Source organism: Neocloeon triangulifer, unplaced genomic scaffold, assembly GCF_031216515.1.
Source record: "Neocloeon triangulifer isolate White Clay Creek 2 clone unplaced genomic scaffold, ASM3121651v1 ptg000015l, whole genome shotgun sequence".
Lineage (NCBI taxonomy): Eukaryota > Metazoa > Arthropoda > Insecta > Ephemeroptera > Baetidae > Neocloeon > Neocloeon triangulifer.
The window spans coordinates 2431191-2452614 of NW_026775557.1; the positions used below are offsets into that span (position 1 = coordinate 2431191).

A 21424-nucleotide genomic window follows, 5' to 3' on the forward strand; every position below is an offset into this window, starting at 1 on the left:
TTTCTCCTCCGGTGCGCCTGCCTATCCAACAAAAAAATGTGTTTACGTGACTAGTACTAATTCATATAATGATAAAATCAAAAATACCAAATCGTCTGCTACTTTTTACCTCTATTTCCGACTCGTCCAACGTCACCGCGACAGCTCGCACGTCGCATTCGCACGACCTTCTTTCTCACCGCATCAAAACGTCTGTTTTCCCGCTAATTTATTGAGTTGCTTATTTCCGCCCGCAGAGGGCAGATTGGCGCCTTCTTCTTGCTCTCCGATGTTCTGATTGGTCGTCAGGATAAACACATGGGGCACAAAATTTGTTAACACAAAACACAAAAGTTGAGTGAGAAAAATTCATTGAGATATTTACAAATTTTTCTGTAAATTCGAGATTAATCTAAATTTAATGTGAGTAGTCCGAGACAAAATGAGCAATAGAAGATCTTTTTCAAACGAAAACCGTCTGCCGAAATGGTACGTGAAGGCGGCGAAAATGCTACAAGCCGTGAAAGAAAAGAAGGAGAGCTTGAACAACCTGATCTTTTCGCAAGACAATACCCACGTTGTAAGTTCAAGAACTTTGGCTGCTGGCAATTAAAATATTTTATCGCAAATTTAAATTACAGCAAATCAAAAGCATTTACGGACTGGTGACCAAAGCTTTGCAGCATTCCGAGGAGCTCGACAAAATGCTAAAAATCTTGAAAGATAAATCCGACGAGACCTCGCACTTTGAGGAGTTCAAAGCGAGAATTCTGCTGACGGAACTGTTTTGGGGCAAACTTCGGCTGCCTGATGTTCCTGGAAATAACAACGTCAAGGTTATTCTGGCAAACCAGGATCGCCTCTCATCCATTCCCATCAATGACGATTCCAACTTCAAATCAGGTTTGATTATGACAAAATTTATATATATAGCATTTAATTTAAAATCTGTTAAAATCTAGCCATGCCTCGTTATGTGAGAATCAACACGCTCTTCACGACCAAAGAATATGTCTTGGAGCACCTTGCCCAGGATTCATGGGAAATCGTCGAGACCCCTATCACGTATAACAGGTTCCTCAAGCGGTGTGCCAAATTATCGGAGCCGAATTTCATGGTCGACTTTCACTATGACGATTTGCTGGTTTTCCCTGCAAAGACGCCCATCTACAGGCACTGTCTGTATCAAAGTGGGGTCTTCATCCTGCAAGCCAAAGTAAGAAATATTAATGTGCAAGTGAAAATTTCATAACATTTCATCACAGTCGAGTTGCATCCCTGTGAAAATTCTGGATCCTAAGCCTGGTGATGTGGTGATGGACATGTGTGCAGCTCCTGGAATGAAAACTACACAAATTGCAGCTCATTTAGAAAACAAGGGGTAGTTTAAATTTATTCGATTTCCCTTTATTTATGAAATTTTAATTAATTTATTAAATTTCAGTGTTGTCCATGCCGTTGAAGTTAATGAAAAACGTTTCAACCTGCTCGAAAAAATCCTTCATGACCATGGAGTCACATGCGCTAAAACGCACAACTCGGACCTTCTTTCCCTCAAACCGGAAGACTTTCCCGATGTGACTCACATTCTTCTTGATCCGAGCTGCTCAAATTCTGGTAAGGACCTTTATTATCTATTTTTTTTTCTCTTTGTGATGGAAACAAAACAATGAATTTAGTACTGAAATTTTCTTTGTTATATTTAGGCATGGACCGAGCTGACGTGGAGGCAAAATCGGAGGAGCAAATCCGACAATTGTCCTCCTTTCAAACCAAGTCGTTGTTCCACGCTCTGTCTTTTCCAAATGTAAAGCGAATTGTCTACTCGACCTGTTCCATTCATTCATTGGAAAACGAGGCAGTGATCGAATGCGTCATGAAAGTGAACAATGACAAGTTTCGTGTTTTGGAAGACTTGCCCATGAGTGAGGATTTTTCAAGGGGCTCGGACGAGTTTGAGTTTGGCAAGCACGGTGTCTATTTCCACAGTCAAAAGCATCAAACCACTGGATTTTTCTTCTGCGCGATTGAGAGAAAATAGATTTTTTGACATTTTATACAAATAATAATATTTTGTAATAACTTCCCATTATAATGAGATGCTTGAATGTTGAATTCCTCAGTTTAAAGTTACAATATCAAATATCAAGCTCAGAAAACCATAATAAATTTTTAAGATACTTTTATAAGACTGCTTTTTTTGTTATCAGATTTTTTTTGCAGTTTTGCCAATCATGAAAAACTGGCACAGCCAAAAGCAATTTATTCGGTAATTTGCTTGTGTCGAGTCCTAGATTTGAATTGCTCCAAACGCAACTCCTCGAAGGTGTCGGTTCTGAAATTAATTCCGCCCCTAACCACTTAGGCAAAATAATGCGCACAACCAGCAATTTAAGGGTCGCAGGGGCGCTATTTTTGCCACTTGGATTAAAAGACACATCATGACACAGCAGTCCTTGCACCTTAATCAGCGCCTAAGGTCATCTCAAAATTCCGTGCGCCACCGCCGCCGCCTGTACTGCCCGTGCATGTCAAGAATGAGCAACCTACTTTTTTTTATCGCGCCCCACATTTTATGCGGCGACTTCAAATGGCCGGAGGGTTGACCACTAAATGATTGTTTTCCTCGTGTTTAATAATCAAATGTGTGTCGGGGTGGATATATGCGGTGTTGGGCAAACATCCTGTAACAATTCTTCATCCTATCGGCCAAAGCCAGGTCGCACGTTGCGTTTTTTTTTTTAGCGGAGAGAATATGATTTTTGAGCCGTAAATAATAAAAAGCACACGTCACGTGTGTCGCTTGAAATATGATGTTATAAGCAAGAACATTGTTTCTCGGCGCTGATAAGGGCATGCGATTTCCTCTTACCTAGTTCACCGGCCTTGCAATGATCGCTGCTGGGGGAAACCGCTACCCAGAATTCCTAAATGGCAGAACCCTTATAGAGATGAAAAGAATCCAAGGCTAGATTAAAAAAAAAAAAAAAACAGTTCCTCTAAAAAAAATCGGCACAGGAAATCCAAAATAATTATGTTTTTGTTAGAGAGCGGCAAATCTCTTCAATCTCTATCAAGATTTTATTTGGCACACGTTTTCCACAAATGCAATCAAACTAAGAAATTGTTAACACTAGTTTCTGAAGCTTTTTATTTCAAAAGTATTTAAAACTGAAAATTTGCCATAGAATTTGCTGAAAAATGAGCTTGTCTTTTGTTTTTGCTGCTTATTATTTGTTTCCCTTTATTGAAGAAAAACATAAGCTCCATTTCAGTTAGGTAAGCGCAGCGAAACTATATTTTTGGGCTGAAAAACGTCAATAACTTTTAAGGTCGTTATCAAAATGAGAATTTTTTTTACACAAATTTAAATACTGGTCGATATTAATGAACCGACGACAAAATTTATATTATTTTATGTTGAGAAATTTTTCTTGTTAGAGTTGGCAACGACAGTCTAGCTCAAGCAGGCATTAAAAATATTGAAAAATAATAAATATGTTTATTAAAAAAAATTATAAGTCAATAAAAAGAGTATTTATAATTGTAAAGTACTAAATTATATTTTGCATTAAATATATTATGTGGATGCCCAATTTATCTAAATCTGTGAGTAAATTTTAACAAATTTATATTCAGTATCATTATTTTTGCAATATATCTAAAATCGGGTCAATTGCTCCTAAATTGGCCGTCTAGCGGTCCCCTTGATTTGCTTGGCAGTTTTTTCGTATAATCATTTACAAATGGTAATAACACTCCGTATCGCTAACCCCAAAACAAGCAATCGCGATCATTAGCATGCACAGACCTCAGCAGACGTGTACGAGGCAATCTGCGAAAAATGTCCCCAAACCATACACCGGGCACTTTGTTTTGTGGGTCTAGAAAAATTAAAAGCATGTATGAGAAATATGGGTAACGACCAAAATAACCTACATTTTCTGGACGGTCGCATTAGCATAATTTCCCCAGGCAAGGTCATTTGCGGGATCGCGATAGTCGGGATTTTGCATTAATTCCGTGGAAAAGGCCGCGCGCAGCCCACTTTCTTTCCCGTCTTAAGCGTACTGAGGTGCGACGCTAATGACTTGCACAATTAGTCATTCGTGATAAGAAGGAGCTCCATCAAAGAAAGGAAAGGACACTGGGCGCGAAGGGAATTTTTTCCGCAGCTAGATAGAAAACGTAGAAGGACAAAGGCCTTGGCTGAAGCAAACTGGACGGCAGGGAAATTAATAAAGTCTTTTTGTGTTTTGCGATACGTATAGTGAGATTTATAGCGCCGTGTCAAGATGCGAATTAATCATCTATTCAATCTTGCGTCGTTATCGTGGACGTATAAATAATGTAAGTAGCTTTGCAGCAATTGCAAATGGTGCTGATTTATTTTCAAATAATTTCATTATTTAGATGGAATAAACGGTATTTATCTTCAAATCACAATTTATGTTTTTATATTTTTACTAACAATTAATTCCTAAATTGTAAAAATTACTATTATTATTTTTTTTCTTCAAATAGCTATTAAAATTTTTCTTTTCAATGTAATATTTTATTTCTCGCTGCATCTTAATAAGTAAGGATCTTAATTGATCGTAATAAGATCTGAAGAAAAGATGGCCTAAAGAATTAATTTAAACACTTTCTGCATATTGCGCTGGTTTATAAATTAATGAAATTGTTGTCTTGTAAGTAATAAGTATTTTCTTTTTAAAATATTTTTCCCTAAAAAATTATATTTCTAGATATATTATGCAACAATAATATTTCTATGATAATTTACAATGTTTATTTGTTTTATTTTGCACAAACAATTTATTCCTTTTATTTATATAAATATTTTATTTTCGCTAGTTGTGCTGTTTCATAAAATAATTTTTTTTTATTTTTATTTTTTTTTATTGATTAGTAATCTCATCACAAACACAAAATATATTTGGGCATTATGAAAAATATAATTTTCTTGTGAAATAAAAAGTGCACATTCTTATTTTATTTTTTCTCTTGGACACTATTCTAGTTTCTTTGAATGACATTACAGGCCAATCCATCAAAACTATATAAAATCTAGCACACAAAAATTGGGCTCACAATGAGCAATGATTTGGCAATTTTAAATAAGGAAGTTTCTGTCGGCAAAAAGTAGTGCCAGATTTTGATATAATTGGAAATTGCCGTCTCCCAATATCTAAGTGGGCCAGAGTGAAGTTGTTGTGTAGCAAGCGAGCGACGCACACATTAACCCCATATGTGTCGTAAATAATAACACACTGATGTCGTCTGGGCAGAAAATGGAAATATGCATAGCCTAATCGCGGTGAATTATTTTCTCCCCGGGCCAGAGAGCGAACGAAACGAAAGAAAAAACCCATTGAAAATATGGAGTAATTTATTCCAACCTCGGCAAGTATAATAATTTATTCGCTCCCTCTCGCGTCTTACTTTCTTGAATCACAATCTAGGTTGGAGCTGCGCAGAAAGGAGGTGGTCAGTCAGTTTGCGTGACACGGGCGAGTGACCAAGCCAAAGAAGGGGGTTAATAACAGAGAGGCACCTTTTGTGGCACAACGTGGCCCGAAAGCGGCCAGTCGACTGCAGCCCTCCGTCCGGGGACGACCTGAGAGAGACAGCAAGACCGCTTCTGCGACCGAGTGGTGTGTGGCACCCCCCGAATTGCACCAGAGTAGGCAACACGCATTATTCCCATAGAGTAGTGTGAGCTCCGCTTTTGTCGGTCGGTGTCTCTCAATTGCCGAATTTAGTCTCAGTGTTCGTCCAACCGTAGCGAGCAGTTTGCAAAATCAATCCCAGTCGCTCTCTCTAATCTTTGCAAAAACCATGTCGGACGCGTCCCCTCAAGAGCCAGGCACCGACGAGGTCGAAGCGCCGAGCACCACCTCGCCGAGGAAGGCCGTGGCGCGAGCAAAGTCGGCCGTTGACGTCGCTGCCGTGGCGTCCGACTCGGAGCCCGAGAACGGCGACTCCAACGCCAACCAGGACGACTCGCGCACCACCTTCTGGGGCTACTCCAAGTCCAGGATGGACGACGACACGCCCGTCCAGTTCGCGAAAAACAAGGAGGCGGCCGCCGGCGCCCCCGAGGCCGGCGGCGGCGGCGGCACCATGGCCGTCTCCAAGCGGCCGGTCAATAATTTGTCCTACTGGCGCGCCCGCAAAGTAATCTTCTACAAAAATGGCGACCCCTACTTTCCGGGGGTCGAGTTCCGGTTCAAGCCGACCAGGGACATCATGTCCATGGAGGCGCTCCTGGACAAGGTGTCTCTGCGCATTGACCTGCCGACCGGCGCCAGATACATTTTCACCGTCAACGGCGAACGCGTCACCTCGCTCGAGCAGCTGGAGGACGGCGGCAGCTACGTCGTCTCCTCGTACAAGATCTTTAAGGTATTTCCAAGGGGTGCCTCTTAGTTTTCGAAAGCAGGAGAATTTTTTACTTTACCTTCATACTTTGAAAGTAATAATTATATTTAAATCAGTAAATTTTTAACACGTTAACCGTGTTTTTAAAATTGATAAAAATACTTGTTTAAAATAATAGATTCTAATTATGATGGTCCTTCATTTTCGGTATTTATAGTGATTGAATGCAAATCTTGTGTTTATTTTATGAGTAAAATTATTCCACTTGCATGATTCCAAACTTTTTTTTTAAATACTCCAGTTTAAAATAGCAAATTTCATCAAAACAGTTAAATTCAATTTGAGAAATAAATTACACTGGTTCTTAATTAATCTACCTTAAATAAAATAGAAGCTATGATATCGTTTCTTTAAATCACACACCAGTTAATTGAATGTAAATTTTAAGCTGCTAATCAGTTATATTTTGACGCAACCGCTTACTTTTTTCAATTCGTACTCTTGCTTACCGTTATAGTTAATGAGTAGAAATTACAGTTTGCATAGTTAATATTAAATAATGATCTCCTTGCTACTTTCAATCAAAACTCTCAGCACAATCACTTCATAGACTTGGTAGTGACCTAGACATGTTTTCACAAATTCCCAAATTAAAAATTATTATACCACATTTAAAATCTATGTCAAATATAAAACGTATAAAACAAAAATAAGGAAATAATTCAATTTTATTAAAGAAATCGAAATGAATTTACTGATAATGTTACTTAAAATTTATTTATCGTATTTTTTCCTTCACAAATCAAGTCAAAAAATGAAAGACATTTATTTAATTGAACTAATCAGGGAGACTTGAATTTTCAGTGAACAGATATTTTCTATTATGGTTCCTGTCTTTTCGAAAACTAGAAAGCCCCTGACTTTTTGCAGGTTGGATCAGGGAAGTTATGTTGTTGTAAATGTTGTGCTTCTGTAGATTTGTGCGTGCCGTCTTATCTTGTCGTAAATCATCTCGTACTCTAAATCACATTTTTTGTAGACTCTATCCATAAATTTTTGTAAACTTTTTTAATTTTAAATTTCTTCCGCGTGCCTGTCGTTAAATAACCGTGTCACAGACGCATCGATGAATTTTACTGTAGTCCGAACCAGGAAGTGGCATTAACTCATACGAGAGTAGAAAAATGTAACACACAATCTAGTTTTTTTCCTATTTTCTCATTCGTACTTTAAACTCGATCGAATTTGGTCATGCGATTTGTGTTGGTGATAACACAAATTCAAGATTTATAAATTCTGAAGCACGCTTTGTAGACTTATCGAACCGCGCGAGAGAGAAAAACAAACATCTGTACTTACATGCGCGGCGCAAGTTTCCACGCGAGTCACCTCGGCCGCCGCGCGGTCCAATAAAATCCGTATGAAAATCACACGCCTGGTCGTTGCACAAGTAGGCAACACGCTGGACACATGTGACCGACAAAAAGCCTAACTTCTTATTACGTGCGCTGTGATAAAATAATTATTTTATTGCGCTCTGAGCAACAAAAAATAATAAAAACATTAATAAATTGAAACCTATAAAAAAATAATATAGAGCCTAAATCAAAACTTTTGACTGAAAAAAAAAACTAAATAACAATTTTAATAAAACCTTCTTTCTTTTGAGTAAAATATTAATTCCTTACTTACTATTGGCTCTTGCTTGATTGAAAGTATAAGCTAAAAGCAGAAATAAAATGAAATCTAAGACCCGCTAGAGCACCCGTTCTTTCGTTAATTTGCAGCCAGGGAATTACGGGAAAAAGCGAGCTGGCAATTTCTACAGCACGCCCAACTCCCCCGAGATGGCCACCAAGCCGATGATCGCTGTTGGCCACGGCAACTGGAGGTCCAACAAGAAAAGCATGAACTCAACAGTGCCCAACGCAGGATCCAAAGGCAGCTCCGGAAGAATTATTCGCATTGTAAACGGACACGATCACAGCGTGCAGGTTAGTAAATATTTTTAATTATTAATTGTCTCAAAATACGTTTCATTATAATTTAAATTTTTATAATCACATATTTAAAAAAAATATTAAGCCATTAATTTCAATTTTATTGTGATTAAATTCCACTTTAGATTTTTTATAATTATTCAATGTCGATTTTGCTTTATTTTTATCTTTTTGTGGTTTAGTGTCGGGTTTTGCTGAATCTGCGTACGACGCAACCCTTCGAGGAAGTGCTTGACGATTTGGGACAGGTGCTCAAGATGGGCGGCGCCAAGAGGATGTTCACCCTAGGCGGACAGGAGGTAAGTTGGGCTGCTTTGTTGTTTTGCTCCGCACACCCTCTCGTTTTGCAATCGACGCGCCGTACTCTCTTATCAGATGCGATCAGATCATTTGCATGGCGTGCCCCCATCAACTAGCGAGAAACTTCACTCGAGGGGCGGCGGGTGAAATTATCACGATCATTAGCGAAAGATCTTTGCTTGAATCACGGAGTGGAAAGTTAAAAGGAATATAATATGGAGTTGCAAGACATTGCGGTAAACTTCCGCACGTTTGATCCTGAAACTTCAAGTTTTATTTATTGAACGTAAATATTAAACAACACTTTGCAACATTAGTCAAGTTAACAAAATCTTTGATATTTTTTTTATAAATAATAAATATTGTTATTAATCAACTTATTAAATATTAATTTATTTTTCCTCCATCCATCATTTAAATTTAAAAAAAAAGTAAAATCAAAATTAAATTTGAAAAAAGCTGCAAAGGAGAAAGAGTTGTAGATTAGATGGGAATAAATAGCATGTCTTTATTTAATTCAATTATTGAAATTAATCAATTAAAATCTTGGTATTTAAAAGCCTTTTTTTAAATTTTATAGAAAATGAAAAACATTTGTACTTATTTTCATCCATTTCGTTTATCAGGTGCGCAGTTTTTCACAATTGCGAAACGAATACGCCGAAGTAGACACTTTTTATTTGAACAATTCGTCGGGTCGTCGATCTCGAACGCCGAGCGGAGGCGCCGCCGTGGGCCCAACCCTATCTGGTAGCAACATGTACCTTTATGACGAGTACGACCCTCCGGCTCGCAAACCAGCCATGTCCGCTCGCAACCCTAGCAGACAGAGGGTGCTCAGCGAACCCGACCTCAGACACTCGTCCATGGGAAACCACGACTCAATAGGTACAGTTGAATTTTTTCACTTTTTTTTTTAAATCTGCAAAAACTTCCAATTTATGTGGAGTTAAATAAAATGACGCGAAATTTCAAAATTAGACTACGACGTGACAGAAGTGGGTTCTGGAAAGGAGCCGGCAAGGGTGGTAATCAAGGGTAACAAAAAGGTCTTCTTCCCGCCGATGCATCAGAAACTATTCGACCCGACACCTCCAGACAAGCGAATGCAACTTAGCTGGGTGTATCCTTTTCCTCGTAGTTTCCGCATTTGCATATTTATGAATTATGATAATTTGCTGCCTATTACTGAAAAAAATTACAATTGCAAACATTGGGAAACATGCACGGCGAAATTTGTCCTTAACATGCGAACGCAGTTACGGATATCGCGGCTTCGACTCGAAAAAGAATCTGTGGGTGCTGCCGACGGGTGAAATTATGTACTATGTCGCCGCCGTGGCCGTTTTGTATGACAAAGATGAGGAGTCTCAAAGGCACTACACAGGACACACAGAAGATATTGTCTGGTAAACATAGGAAAATTTATTTCGTTTTTGTGTGTGAAGATATTTGACACTCGTATCAGAGAATTTAATGCAAGTTGAGAAAAAAGGACTTTTTGCTTCGTTGAAAGAATTATTTTATATTCAAAAATTAAATGACTATACCAGCTTTTGGTTCATGAGCAAGAAAAAGAAAATAAATTTGAGGGGAAAAAATATATACATATATGTTTTTAACAATAATAAAAATTTAGTTTTATGATTATTTTAATTATATATTAATTTTTATTTTATTTATTACTTTTTGTTATAAGTGGTTTCTGTATTTTTTTTGTCATTTTCTTGCTCATGGAAAAGGGTCCCAGACTGTGACTGATCGACATTTAAAAAAAAAAAAATTGATTTAACGTTTTAAAGCCTGTTTTTACTTCAACTTCACTTTTAATTTTTTTCCAATATTACTTTTACAGTCAGAAGCGATTTTATTCAAATAAATAAGATACGCTTCAACAAATTCATCCAAATGCCTTCGTAATTTCAGCATGGACCTTCACCCCTCCAGAGAAATGGTAGCCTCTGGTCAGAAGGCGGGTCGAAACAGAAAAACGCAGGCTCACGTGCGAATCTGGAGTCCGGAAACGCTTCTCACGCTATATGTTTTCGGCATGGGCGAATTCTCGGTTGAAGTCTCGGCGGTCGCTTTTTCACAACTGGCAAGTTTTAAACTATTTTTCTTTTTCACTATCAATTAATTAATTGAATTATTAGAATGGTGGAAGCTACGCTTTGGCAGTCGACGGCGGACGGGAGCGAATTTTGTCCGTCTGGCAATGGCAATGGGGACACTTGTTGGGCAAAGTTGCTGTACGTTGATTTTTTAATTTAATACGTCCCAATTAATTAACAAGGAAAATCATTTGATATTTCTGAAATTCGTGATTATTGCAAATATTCAAAATACAACTTTTTACTAATTTGAATTTTTACGGGATCGAAAAATTTCTGCAGACGTTACAAGACGAACTTTCCGGTGCTCAATTCCACCCGTTAGACGACAATTTGGTGATCACGTACGGAAAGAGCCACTTGGCCTTCTGGACGCGACGCAAGGACGGCTTCTTCGAGAGGACCGATTTGGTGAAGCCGGTGCGAGTGCACTTGGAGCTAATTTGAATCCGATTCTAATGCATTCTCACCCATTCCAGCCGTCGCCAACCAACATCGTTTGCCTCCAGTTCGAGCCGGACGGTGACGTCGTCACGGCCGATAGCGACGGATTTATCACAATTTATTCCATCGACAGCGAAGGATCCTACTTCGTGCGCCTTGAGTTCGAGGTGAAAACCCCCCGCAATGAATTACGAGAACGCGCGGTGAAAACGAGAACGTTTCTATTTGCAGGCCCACGCGAGAGGGATCGGCTCGCTGGTCATGCTGTCCGAGGGTACCCTTTTGTCTGGCGGCGAAAAGGACAGGCGGCTGATTGCGTGGGACAGCATGCAGAACTATAAGAAAATCGCCGAAACAAAAGTAACAATTCAATTTAAACAAAAAATAGTTCTTTACTACCAAATTTTAATTTGATAACTAATTATTGATTATTTTATTTTTTTATTATAAAATCAATTTTGTTTTTGTACCAGTTGCCTGAGAGTGCGGGTGGCATCAGGACAATTTACCCACAGCGACCAGGCAGGAACGACGGGAACGTGTACATTGGAACAGTCAAGAACAACATCGTCGAGGGCTCGCTCCAAAGGAGGTTCAACCAGGTCAGAATTTGCATGCATAATGTTGAAAGTGAACGGTGCCAATACGCAAGGACGGCGATCGCTCATTTAACCCGATCATTAATTCATTTCACGCCCACTGAATAATAAACCGTGCATTATTTTCTCCATTCAGTTGGTTTTCGGACATCACAAATTATTGGTTGGCATGGCCGTGCACCCCGACGAGGAAATGTTCGCCACAGCCGGCCAGGATAAATGCATAGCCCTGTGGAGGAGAAACGGTCTCATTTGGAACACACAGGTAGATAGGGATTATTTTAATTGTAAAATTAAAATTTGGCGTTTTTTTTTCATTTTTTAAATTTTTTTTATCGAGTATTCTGGTAGAGAATTGAATAATAAGTTCAAATTTTAGCATTAAAATCCATACAAAAATTACATTTTATTCTTATAATTTTCTTGAAATTTTTAAATTTATGATAAAACCAAACTGGTAAATTTGCAGACACAAATGGAGTGTGTTTCGATTTGTTTCCACCCTGACGCTGGCGTTTTGGCGGCGGGAACAGGCGATGGCCACCTTTTGGTCCTGAATGCTGAAAATGGAAATCCAGTGTCTCGTTTCAGAGTGTGCGGCTCGTCGCTCAACTGTGTGGCTTACAGTCCAAGTAAGAATAATTTTAATTTATTTGAAAATAAACATTTAAGACGAAATTTAATTACTATTAATTTCTCATCAATTTTATTGCAATGTAAAATTATATCTCTTTTTCTTTATTAATTGGATTAAAATTAATTAGAGTAAATCTCTCTTACTACAGTAGTATTAATTGGCAAAATTTTCAATTGACTAAATCAAGTCACGTAATTTGAAGGAAAAAAAATGCCCCTTGACGTGCTGTGAAAAATTAATTACGGAGCTAAATTTTAATTAACGGCGTTTGAGTAACGACTTTATTTAATTCAATTGAATTCAAAGCACCAGCCACTTAATATATAAGTTTGAACGTGTACGTGTGTCCCTGGCTTGGGTTGGAATTATAATTCACAAGCTCCATTAGCTCTCGGTTCATTTTATTATTACGAGGGCTGAAAAATTCACGCACCGTTTCGTGTGCATTTCAGTCGGCGACATAATCGCGATCGGCAGCCAGAACGGCAGCGTGTACCTTTTCCGGGTGAGCAGGGACGGCTTCTCGTACAAAAAGTACAACAAAATCAAGGGCAGCAGCCCGCTGGCGTGCATGGACTGGAGCGTGGACAGCAACTACCTGCAGACCGTGACCACCGAATTCGACCTCATTTACTGTAAGTAGCCGCGCCACAGCGAAAATGGGTCGGAATTTGCATTTAATCGATTTGCGTGTGTGTGCGTGTGTGTGTGTGCAGGGGACGTGAAGACGATGACGTGCGGAAAAAGTCCAACGGCCATGAAGGACGTCAAGTGGTTCACGCAGACTTGCACCCTCGGATTCAACACAGCCGGTAAGAAGAAAAATAACATAAAATTATAAAAAGTATAACTTATTTTTATAATTTAATTTTGACTGTTAAACAGTTTAATTAACAATTTTATATTTTATTTGCATTTTTACTACTTTTTTAACAAAATTTTTATTTTGTTATAATTATTTTGCTTTTAAATTTTGTATTCTTCACATTTTGTTGTTTTCTTTTTACATTAAATTATCTTTATGAACATTTTGATATTATTTGTGTTGCGGTGAGCATATATTTCTATCATGAATGGAAACCTTTCATTTCTTAGCACAGCTCGTGCTTTCACGTGTGTTTATTTTTTATTAATTTATGAATATAATAATAATAATATGGAATTTTCCTCAAATTTAAAATTATTTTAAGACATTATAACAGGAAATACAGTCATATTGTGTAATTTATAAGATTTATAAGGTTTGGCATCAATATCAATTGAGATGCATTGCTGTGTTTCAGGAATTTGGAACAACCGCTTCTACCCAATGCGGAACACAATTTCCACTTGCCACCGCTCGAGCAATCACGACATGCTGATAGTCGGCGACACCGACGGCCATCTACGACTATTTAGGTCAGTTTTTACATATTTTTTCTCCACCTTTCTGCCGATATGTTCCATATTTTTTTTTTAATCCTTGGGAATTATAATTACCGACGTCACACAAAAATGAAATTCACAAGGTGTCCTTCCCAGTGAAATTTCAAATTCGATTTTTTTGCTTCAATTTATTTTGAAATTTTATGTAACCAAAAATACAAACTAGTATTCAGATATTAAATTAGAATATTTGAATAAAAAGTAACAATATGTCTGCCCTAGATTCGTTCATTGGAGTGTGCAAATCGATTAGTATCAAAAATTCACTTTAGATTTTCAGTAGAGTTGAATTATTATGTTGGTGAATAATGCTTGAATTTAAATTCTGTTTCTCCTTGATGATTTTTTTTTCTATACAAATCTAAAATCAAAGTCAAACACCATTAATTCAGCTCAATTTTAGTTACTTAAATATATTCATTCATCTAACATGCACAAATAATTCAAAAAATGAAAAATTCTGAAAAGGCATAACTTTTTTCATCATTTTGCACACAAAAGTGATACATTTTTTTTTAGATAATTAATTTATAAATAAAAAATTGAACTGCGACAATAAATTTCAATTAAAAAATTCATTTTAAAAGAAACAAGTATAAAACAATGTACATTCAATAGTATTAATTTTTTTTCTAATTTTTCATCCTTATATTTACACGTAAAATTATCTCTTGTTCTTTATTAAAATTAATTAATCTAAATAAATCTGACTATAACAAATAAATCCATCCAGGAAAGCCGAATTTAAATTCAAAAGCCAACCTCTGCCGAGAAATAGATCTTCAAAATTATTTTAGTTCGGCTCAATTTTATTTAATTTATTCATCCTTCTAACATCTAAACATAATTATTAAGGCATTTTTTTTATTGTTATCTTTTGCACACAAAAAATTCAACAAAATTTTTTTAATAAAATTTGGACTGAAAACTAATCTCAATTAAAAACAGGCATTTCAAATGTTTACTTTCATCGATTTTCTGGTGTGAAAAAATTAAAAATGTTGAAATTCGCATAATTTTTTTTAAGGTACCCTTGCATAGCACCGCGTGCCGAATACAATGAAGTCAAGGGCCAGAGCAACACCTTGGCTGCGGCCCGCTTCCTTTCGCTGGACCAGAGTGTGGTGACCGTCGGCGGCAGTGACGCGTCCCTCATGCTGTGGGACTTGGTGGACGAGTGACGAGACGCTCCCTCCTCGAAAAGGAACAAAACGCGAATCCCACGTGCAAAAACTCAAATGACCAACGAAGAACTAGATTAGGAAAACAAGTTTATAGAATTACAACTTTAAATTAAGTACACCCAAGACGCCCTCACGGTAGCCAATAGTAAATTTAATCAAGTCGAAATACAAGGTCTCGAGGAAAGACGAAGCGACAAATCTTAGTATTCATCTTTTGAGGCAAACACATAGAAACAAAATCTCTGGGTTTAGGAAAGCTCATATTTTAAAAATAAAACACAAAACGACCTGGCACTGTTTTGTACCCTACTTGGTCAAAATCTTTCCTGTTTAAAAAATTTCCAAACAAAAAATTTACCAAAAAAAATTTTACTCATTGTCAGCTTCTTCAAATCTGGTCCCAATCAATCAATAGGTTTTGATAACTAATCAGCAAAACTGTCGATTTGCTCAAGGAAAGAAAATTCTAGGCGTACCACTTATTTCATCTCCTTCCTCACTCATACATCATATTGCAAACATACGCCGCTCATTCATTAAGCAAACATTTATTCAGCGGAGCACGTTTCAAGTTGCCTTGAGACTCGGGGCATGCCACGAAAATATTTAATGGCAGCTCGGCCCAAGGTCTTTGCGCCCCCTTATTGATGCGATTAGATTTTTGGATAGCACCCTATATTGCACCTGAGCAACACAATAAAATATCTTAACACACTTGGCCCAAATTCTTCTAAGTGTTTATTGGGCAGCCACAAACATTTCTTGGCGATGATTTTTGATCTGGGACCAAGGCCATCATATCCTTCCACAATAAAAAGAAATTGCAGGCAAATTTATTAGCTAGAAAAGCTGTTAGACCTCGATTCCCTGGAAAAGGCCATTGCGGTGTTTTTGGCCACGCAATTTGTAGTTTTCTTCACTATTTGTAAGATTCAATCTATGTATTAATAATATCTAGGGCACATTGTCAAGTTGATTTACAAACCCCAGTTTGAAAATCTGCATTATTTTCTTAAACGGTACAATTGGATGATTAAAAATTTAAATAAAAGCGTACTACGTAATTATCTTGTTTGATTTTCTTAAAACCTAAGCCCCAATTTTGATTAGTTGAAAAAATGAATCAAACCAGTTTGAATAATTTGTAGATATTATTACTGAAAACTTAACTTTATTGAAGCATCATCACGGTCTCCCGACTTGAAAGGAGCTTAAATCACCATCAATAAACTTAGCACTTCATAAACTTGGGGGACATTTCTTTACAAGCATAGGATTAGGCGCTTGACTCCTTCACTTCCGCCTTGGTGAACATAAGTATGGGCCTCTGGAAGCCTTTTGAGTGGTGGGATGGCACACCAAGGACCTCAGCCTTGGCAAAACCAACCTCTGCAGACAACAAGTAGTCGGTAAACTTGTTCGGGAACAACTTGATTTTGTTGAAGTTCTCCAAAGTTTTGGCCTGAAATTATGAAATTAAGAATTAACATCAAATGCATTTTGATGCTCGAATTTGAAACTTACGGTGACAGCTTTTTTCAGCTTGTAGCTTTTGAAAGACTGGGGCTCCATAATAAGTACTCCGCCTGGCCTCAGCTGTGCGTACATTCTTTTGAAAGCTCTCTTCAGTCCATCATCTCCGTGATTTAGGTGCATCCATTTTGTCACACTCATGCATGTGATGACATCGAAGGCTTGCTTCTGCTGAGCTAACTGCTCTTCATCACTTAAAACATAATCTCCCTGCGAACAGACAAAAACAAAAATTAGGAATTAAGTTGAAAATGTTTGAAGAATAAGTAAAAAAGAAATTGCGATTCAAAATCTGTGATCCATTTAGGAAAAATGAAACATTAAATTCAAATATCTTATTAAATATTAAATTTTATAGTATCAATTGGATAAAATGTGTCATTTTCCCTTGAAATTTTTAAAATTTTATTCCAAAATGGAACACATTTGTGTAGCAGATTTTATTACCTCCAAATTTTTATTAACTCGAACTAAAAAATTAATCCATTTTTATGCAAATAAACTTACATCAACAAAAATCAGATTATCCAGGGTTGGATTCGTCTCCCGCAGACACTTTTCCAGCCCAGCATCAAGCACGCTGGATGCCTCGCCGCGGACAAAAAGTCTTTTATTCTCCCTCGCCTTCTTGACCAGGTCTGTGTCGATCTCAAGTCCAACTACTGAATTGGCGCCGTAAAGGGCCAGTGCCATAGTGAACTGACCCGAATTGCAGCCAATGTCGAGCACGTCCTTGCCTTGAATCAGACCTTGGTGAATGACTTTCAACCTCAGGTCACCGGCACCGTCTTGCAGTCTGTATCCGTAATATCGGTCGTAATTTCCAAACTGGTACAAAGTAGACTGCTGCTTTTTGGGCTGTGCCGGTTTGTTGGCTGCCACTTTTTTGTGCAACTTGCGCGACCACCCTCCTGGCTGGGGAATCACAGGACTGACAATTTTGCCCGTTGGTGGTGGTTTCCAGTGTGCTGCCGGCTTGGCGTCCTCCAGACTGGTGGGTCGAACGGCCTTTTCGGCCGGTGCGATTTTTAGTCGAGGAGTTTTGGCCTGGGGTCCGTCCGGAGAGACGAGGGAGAGTCTGCGTTTGCGCTTGCGTTTCTTCTCTTTCTTGGGGCTAATCAGCTCTAGTTCATAATTAGGGTCCTCCTCCTTCAGGTTTAGGGGGTCGTAGATGTCCGGCGGGATTAGCACTTCTATGGCCTCCTTGCGGTGCTTCGGGGTTGGCAGTGGAGAAGACTGTGGAGTCACCGCATTCATAATCCTGTAAACAATCGGGCGTGAGTTGAGTTTTATTGCATCAATTCTGACAAAGAGTGAGAAAAAAAAATAAACTGATTTTGCAATGGGAAAGTAGTGCTTTTCCGGGGCATAAATAGATCTCGGTTTCTAAAAATAACGATTTACTAGTTTCTTTGCAGGTTCTTTAGAAATGATAAAAATTATTAAGAGGCACTTCAGATTAAAAATTTTCCTTTGATTTTTTTTAAATATCAAAAACGAAAAAGAAAAACATGTCAAATGATTTAATAAGATTAAATGGGAGTTGTCTCTAAACATTGGTTGGGAGAAGCTTCAGTTTTATCATAAATGATAAGTTTGAAAATCCCAAATTATAATCAGCTTTAACTGCTTGTGACTGATCTCAGATTTCAGCTGTGCAAGGACAAAAGTAAATTTTAAAACAGAGGAAAAATTATTTAAAAAATTAGTAGTTAATATTTTGTGTTCAAAGTTCAAAAATAAAATTTTGTTGAAAAACAATCAAAATATAATTTTTGTTTTGATGCTCGACACCGGCAAACTTTGGTATATTATGTAAAATTCATGAATTTGTTTGACAACTTATGGTTGTTTCTCCTCTAAGAATTTTATTCACATATTTTGCAATTATATTACAATATACCAAAGTTTGTCTATGTCGAGTATAAAAAAGCCACGTTTTTTAACTTTGGCCATGAGTTTTTGAAAAACTAAAAATAATGTCATTTTGAAAATCACTCACTTACAGCAGAATTTTGCAAGCTACTTTTATTTGTGTTAACTAAAAAATATACTTTTTGGGGAAAATCGACTTAAAAATTGAATTGGAAATTTAGTGACCTTGACCTTGGACCACACAAAAAAGTTCAATAGAAAATTTTTTTAGGATAAAACATTACGCCGGAAAGTGAAAAGAGTAGATCAAAATTCCTACTAGAAGCAAAGATAAGTTCAATTTTGGTTATTAAAAAAAAAACCAATTCCAACAATATAATTAAAAAGTTTATCTTATCAAAAAACATACTTAATACAGAATGGCATTGTGAACTTAAAATTTCGCGGTCAATCATTCGTGAACGGTCCCTAATAAAAATTATTAACATGTCTGCAAATAAAACCATCTAAAGTAAATTCAACTTTCAACTCATTGTAAACTCTTAAAATATTTTGGTGATGAGAAGTGGGTTAAATTTTGAAACAGCCACAATGTACAGAACAATAAGATCATAAAACAATATAATTCAGGTTTTCTCTGTCAAGGCTCTCTTTTATCAAGAAAAAAATGTTCTATAACACCACAGAGGAAATACTTATCAGAGCTGATTGCTTACAATGAGTAAGAAAAGAGGAAATAATTATATTTTAAAAAAAGAATTAGGAAATAAAAAGAACCAAAATTAAAATATGATTCAAACAATTACCCGAACAAAATCAACAATATTAAAACCGAGTTTCATTACAAATTAATATACCAATTTAAGTGCGTCATTGTTTGGGAAATTTTTAAGACAAACCTATTGATTTCAGCGTCTTGCAGACTCTGCAGGTTGAGCGGGTCATGGATGTTTCCGCCGAGCAGAAACTTGGTCGGCTGCTTCATGAATTCGTTGCGCTTGTGCTTCTTGTGCATGGGGCCGTGCTTGCCTCCCGAGTAACTCCGCTTCTTGCCATTTCTGGGCCTGAAGTCGTTCGGGCCGGGCTCTTTGCCCTCGAAGCTGTCCATCGGCTTCTTTTTCTTCCAGTACTTGGAGGTGCGCGGTTGCTCCTTCAGTTTTGAAACGTGCAAGTTGGTGCACGAGCCCGACGGCTCGACCGACACCAGCCTCTCAACGTCCGTGGAGGCCATTTCTTAATTTTTTCTGAAATTAAACAGGAGAGATTTAATTAAATTAATACTTCAATTTATCGTTAAAACAAAAAATGAAATAATCATTACTTTTGCTTCGTTAATTCAAAAAAATTTGAATCAACCAGGTAAAAAAATAGAATCGTGCCTTGTTCTTACTTTGACCGCCGTGGATGGAAATAATGGAAAGAGACGCTGCGTAAATAATTATTCTTGTTTACTCCAGCGCCGTTCCCACGCGAATTGACACAATGCGGGATTACTACGATTTAATTTATCTACGAGTTCTGCTTCACTGAGCGACCACCTGGTAATGCAATTTCCAATTTTAAAATGAGCTGAAATGGTTTTTTTTTTGCAATGAATTACGTTAAAAGTTTGAACGTTTTTAATGGTGCTTGTAAAAAAGTTCTCCGCGGACGATGAATACTAAAATTATGACATCCACATTGAAGAAGTTAATTGCCTCAATCAATATTGAATTGCAGCTGTCGGGGCATTTACGCACCATTACGCAAGTTTGCAATGTTTGCTGTAAAACTTATCTGCAGTGACCTCCACAAGGCGCGAGATCGCTCATTCCGAAATCATAGATTTTTCCATTTAAAGCCTCTCTAAAGCCCAATTCGGCCCGGGGTTTTTTTTTTACAGAACTTTCATTTTAAAAAAAGAATTAAATTGGACAAGATTTGATTGAAAATTATATGAAATGAAATTTTGAGCCAATTTTATCAAATCTGCAAAATTTTTAATATAAGTATTTTTTTCTTTGTATAAATAGCAAAGTAATATTATACCTAAATTATTAAATTTAAAATTACATATCAATGAATACTTTTTTATTTCATGTAAATGATGATTTTAAAAATAATGTACTGAGCACGCAATTTTAATTAAGTATTAAAAATAATTTATTTAAATTTTTAGGTCAGTATAATTAGTAGCTCCGATTTGGCAGTGACATTTTCTTTTATCCTGCAAGTCGCATGACCTATTACTTAAAAACGACTATCAAAATCTGAATAAAAAGTGGCAAAGTCGCGAAAAAGCGAGAGAAAAGGCGAATCCTGCTTGGCCCGGCGGCTGTCAGCGATCGTGCATGTGCGAAAACGGCGGCTGACAGCAAAGGCGAGTGCGAAAAAACACATAAGAAGCGAGTGGTGCACGGATATACGTATAAGTACGTACATAGGCACTACGTATGCTGGGCAGGAGTCGCATCGTCCATGACTGAATGAACAACAACAGCAGCACTCCCTGCCCCACAATGGCTAGCTGTTGGTCGCGATTTCTCGGCCCAAATGAATGCCACGGGCGCCGAACGGGCGCCAACCGCGAAAGGGGTCTTCTTACCTTCGGCCGGTGCCCTTTTCAGGGTTGATATTCGCCTCTGAACCTCGATTCGGCCGAGAGAAAGGGGCGACGATTTGCTCTCTTGCTGAGACGTCTCCGTCGTTTGGTTTGGTTGGTTCGTGTTTAGTCTTGTATGTAGTTTTGTCCGTCCGTCTGCACAGCAAGGTCGTGCGAAAGCAAACTCGAATCGACGGCCATGATGGAATGAATAAAAGGCGGCAGGTTTGAAAACTCGCGTTATGTAATGCGAAAATTTGAATTTCGCGCAATTCAATGGTATGAAAGTTCGCATCCTTTATCTTGTTTCAACCTGGATTACGTCACAAAACCGCTCCCACATTGCTGTTCACACTCACAGAGATTTTGAGC

The 21424-nt window shown here is 37.6% G+C and overlaps 3 protein-coding genes across 4 annotated transcripts; 2 read left to right on the forward strand and 1 right to left on the reverse strand.

Annotated features, from left to right (window-relative positions):
* The first annotated feature begins 291 nt into the window (after nucleotides 1-291).
* On the forward strand, nucleotides 292-2164 carry LOC132202362 (28S rRNA (cytosine-C(5))-methyltransferase). The gene is made up of 6 exons (XM_059629232.1): nucleotides 292-559; nucleotides 621-882; nucleotides 942-1195; nucleotides 1245-1360; nucleotides 1424-1596; nucleotides 1686-2164. The coding sequence occupies exons 1-6, from the start codon at nucleotides 422-424 to the stop codon at nucleotides 2018-2020; spliced, it is 1278 nt and encodes a 425-aa protein (XP_059485215.1). The 5' UTR covers nucleotides 292-421; the 3' UTR covers nucleotides 2021-2164.
* Nucleotides 2165-5563: 3399 nt separating this feature from the next.
* Nucleotides 5564-16121, forward strand: LOC132202326 (echinoderm microtubule-associated protein-like CG42247). Of its 2 annotated transcripts, none has more exons than XM_059629169.1 (18): nucleotides 5564-6387; nucleotides 8151-8357; nucleotides 8546-8662; nucleotides 9290-9551; nucleotides 9645-9786; nucleotides 9923-10072; nucleotides 10590-10761; nucleotides 10817-10912; nucleotides 11057-11194; nucleotides 11254-11385; nucleotides 11450-11578; nucleotides 11692-11820; nucleotides 11954-12082; nucleotides 12287-12449; nucleotides 12907-13089; nucleotides 13171-13266; nucleotides 13738-13852; nucleotides 14907-16121. In XM_059629169.1, exons 1-18 carry the CDS (start codon nucleotides 5821-5823, stop codon nucleotides 15058-15060), a joined length of 3081 nt encoding a protein of 1026 aa, XP_059485152.1. In that variant the 5' UTR covers nucleotides 5564-5820; the 3' UTR covers nucleotides 15061-16121. The 2 variants fall into 2 exon arrangements, with proteins under 2 accessions (XP_059485152.1, XP_059485153.1); XM_059629170.1 differs by having other exon boundaries at nucleotides 5599-5665.
* An 86-nt stretch (nucleotides 16122-16207) lies between these two features.
* Nucleotides 16208-21207, reverse strand: LOC132202390 (7SK snRNA methylphosphate capping enzyme-like). The gene is made up of 5 exons (XM_059629267.1): nucleotides 21056-21207; nucleotides 19371-19715; nucleotides 17104-17857; nucleotides 16588-16806; nucleotides 16208-16525 (listed from the first exon to the last, which is right to left on the reverse strand). The coding sequence occupies exons 2-5, from the start codon at nucleotides 19700-19702 to the stop codon at nucleotides 16340-16342; spliced, it is 1491 nt and encodes a 496-aa protein (XP_059485250.1). The 5' UTR covers nucleotides 19703-19715; nucleotides 21056-21207; the 3' UTR covers nucleotides 16208-16339.
* Between the last annotated feature and the right edge of the window lie 217 nt (nucleotides 21208-21424).

What these genes read in the sequence shown, in the direction of transcription:
- LOC132202362 (XM_059629232.1), top strand. Translation starts at nt 422, where the DNA reads ATGAGCAATAGAAGATCTTTTTCAAACGAAAACCGTCTGCCGAAATGG. An exon ending in CGATTCCAACTTCAAATCAG is followed by an intron (nt 883 to 941) that starts GTTTGATTATGA and finishes GTTAAAATCTAG; the next exon opens with CCATGCCTCGTTATGTGAGA. An exon ending in TCCGAGCTGCTCAAATTCTG is followed by an intron (nt 1,597 to 1,685) that starts GTAAGGACCTTT and finishes TGTTATATTTAG; the next exon opens with GCATGGACCGAGCTGACGTG.
- LOC132202326 (XM_059629169.1), top strand. Translation starts at nt 5,821, where the DNA reads ATGTCGGACGCGTCCCCTCAAGAGCCAGGCACCGACGAGGTCGAAGCG. An exon ending in GGGAAACCACGACTCAATAG is followed by an intron (nt 9,552 to 9,644) that starts GTACAGTTGAAT and finishes TTTCAAAATTAG; the next exon opens with ACTACGACGTGACAGAAGTG. An exon ending in CGAATGCAACTTAGCTGGGT is followed by an intron (nt 9,787 to 9,922) that starts GTATCCTTTTCC and finishes ATGCGAACGCAG; the next exon opens with TTACGGATATCGCGGCTTCG.
- LOC132202390 (XM_059629267.1), bottom strand. Translation starts at nt 19,702, where the DNA reads ATGGCCTCCACGGACGTTGAGAGGCTGGTGTCGGTCGAGCCGTCGGGC. An exon ending in ATAATCTGATTTTTGTTGAT is followed by an intron (nt 16,807 to 17,103) that starts GTAAGTTTATTT and finishes GTCTGTTCGCAG; the next exon opens with GGAGATTATGTTTTAAGTGA. An exon ending in AGCTGAAAAAAGCTGTCACC is followed by an intron (nt 16,526 to 16,587) that starts GTAAGTTTCAAA and finishes TCATAATTTCAG; the next exon opens with GCCAAAACTTTGGAGAACTT.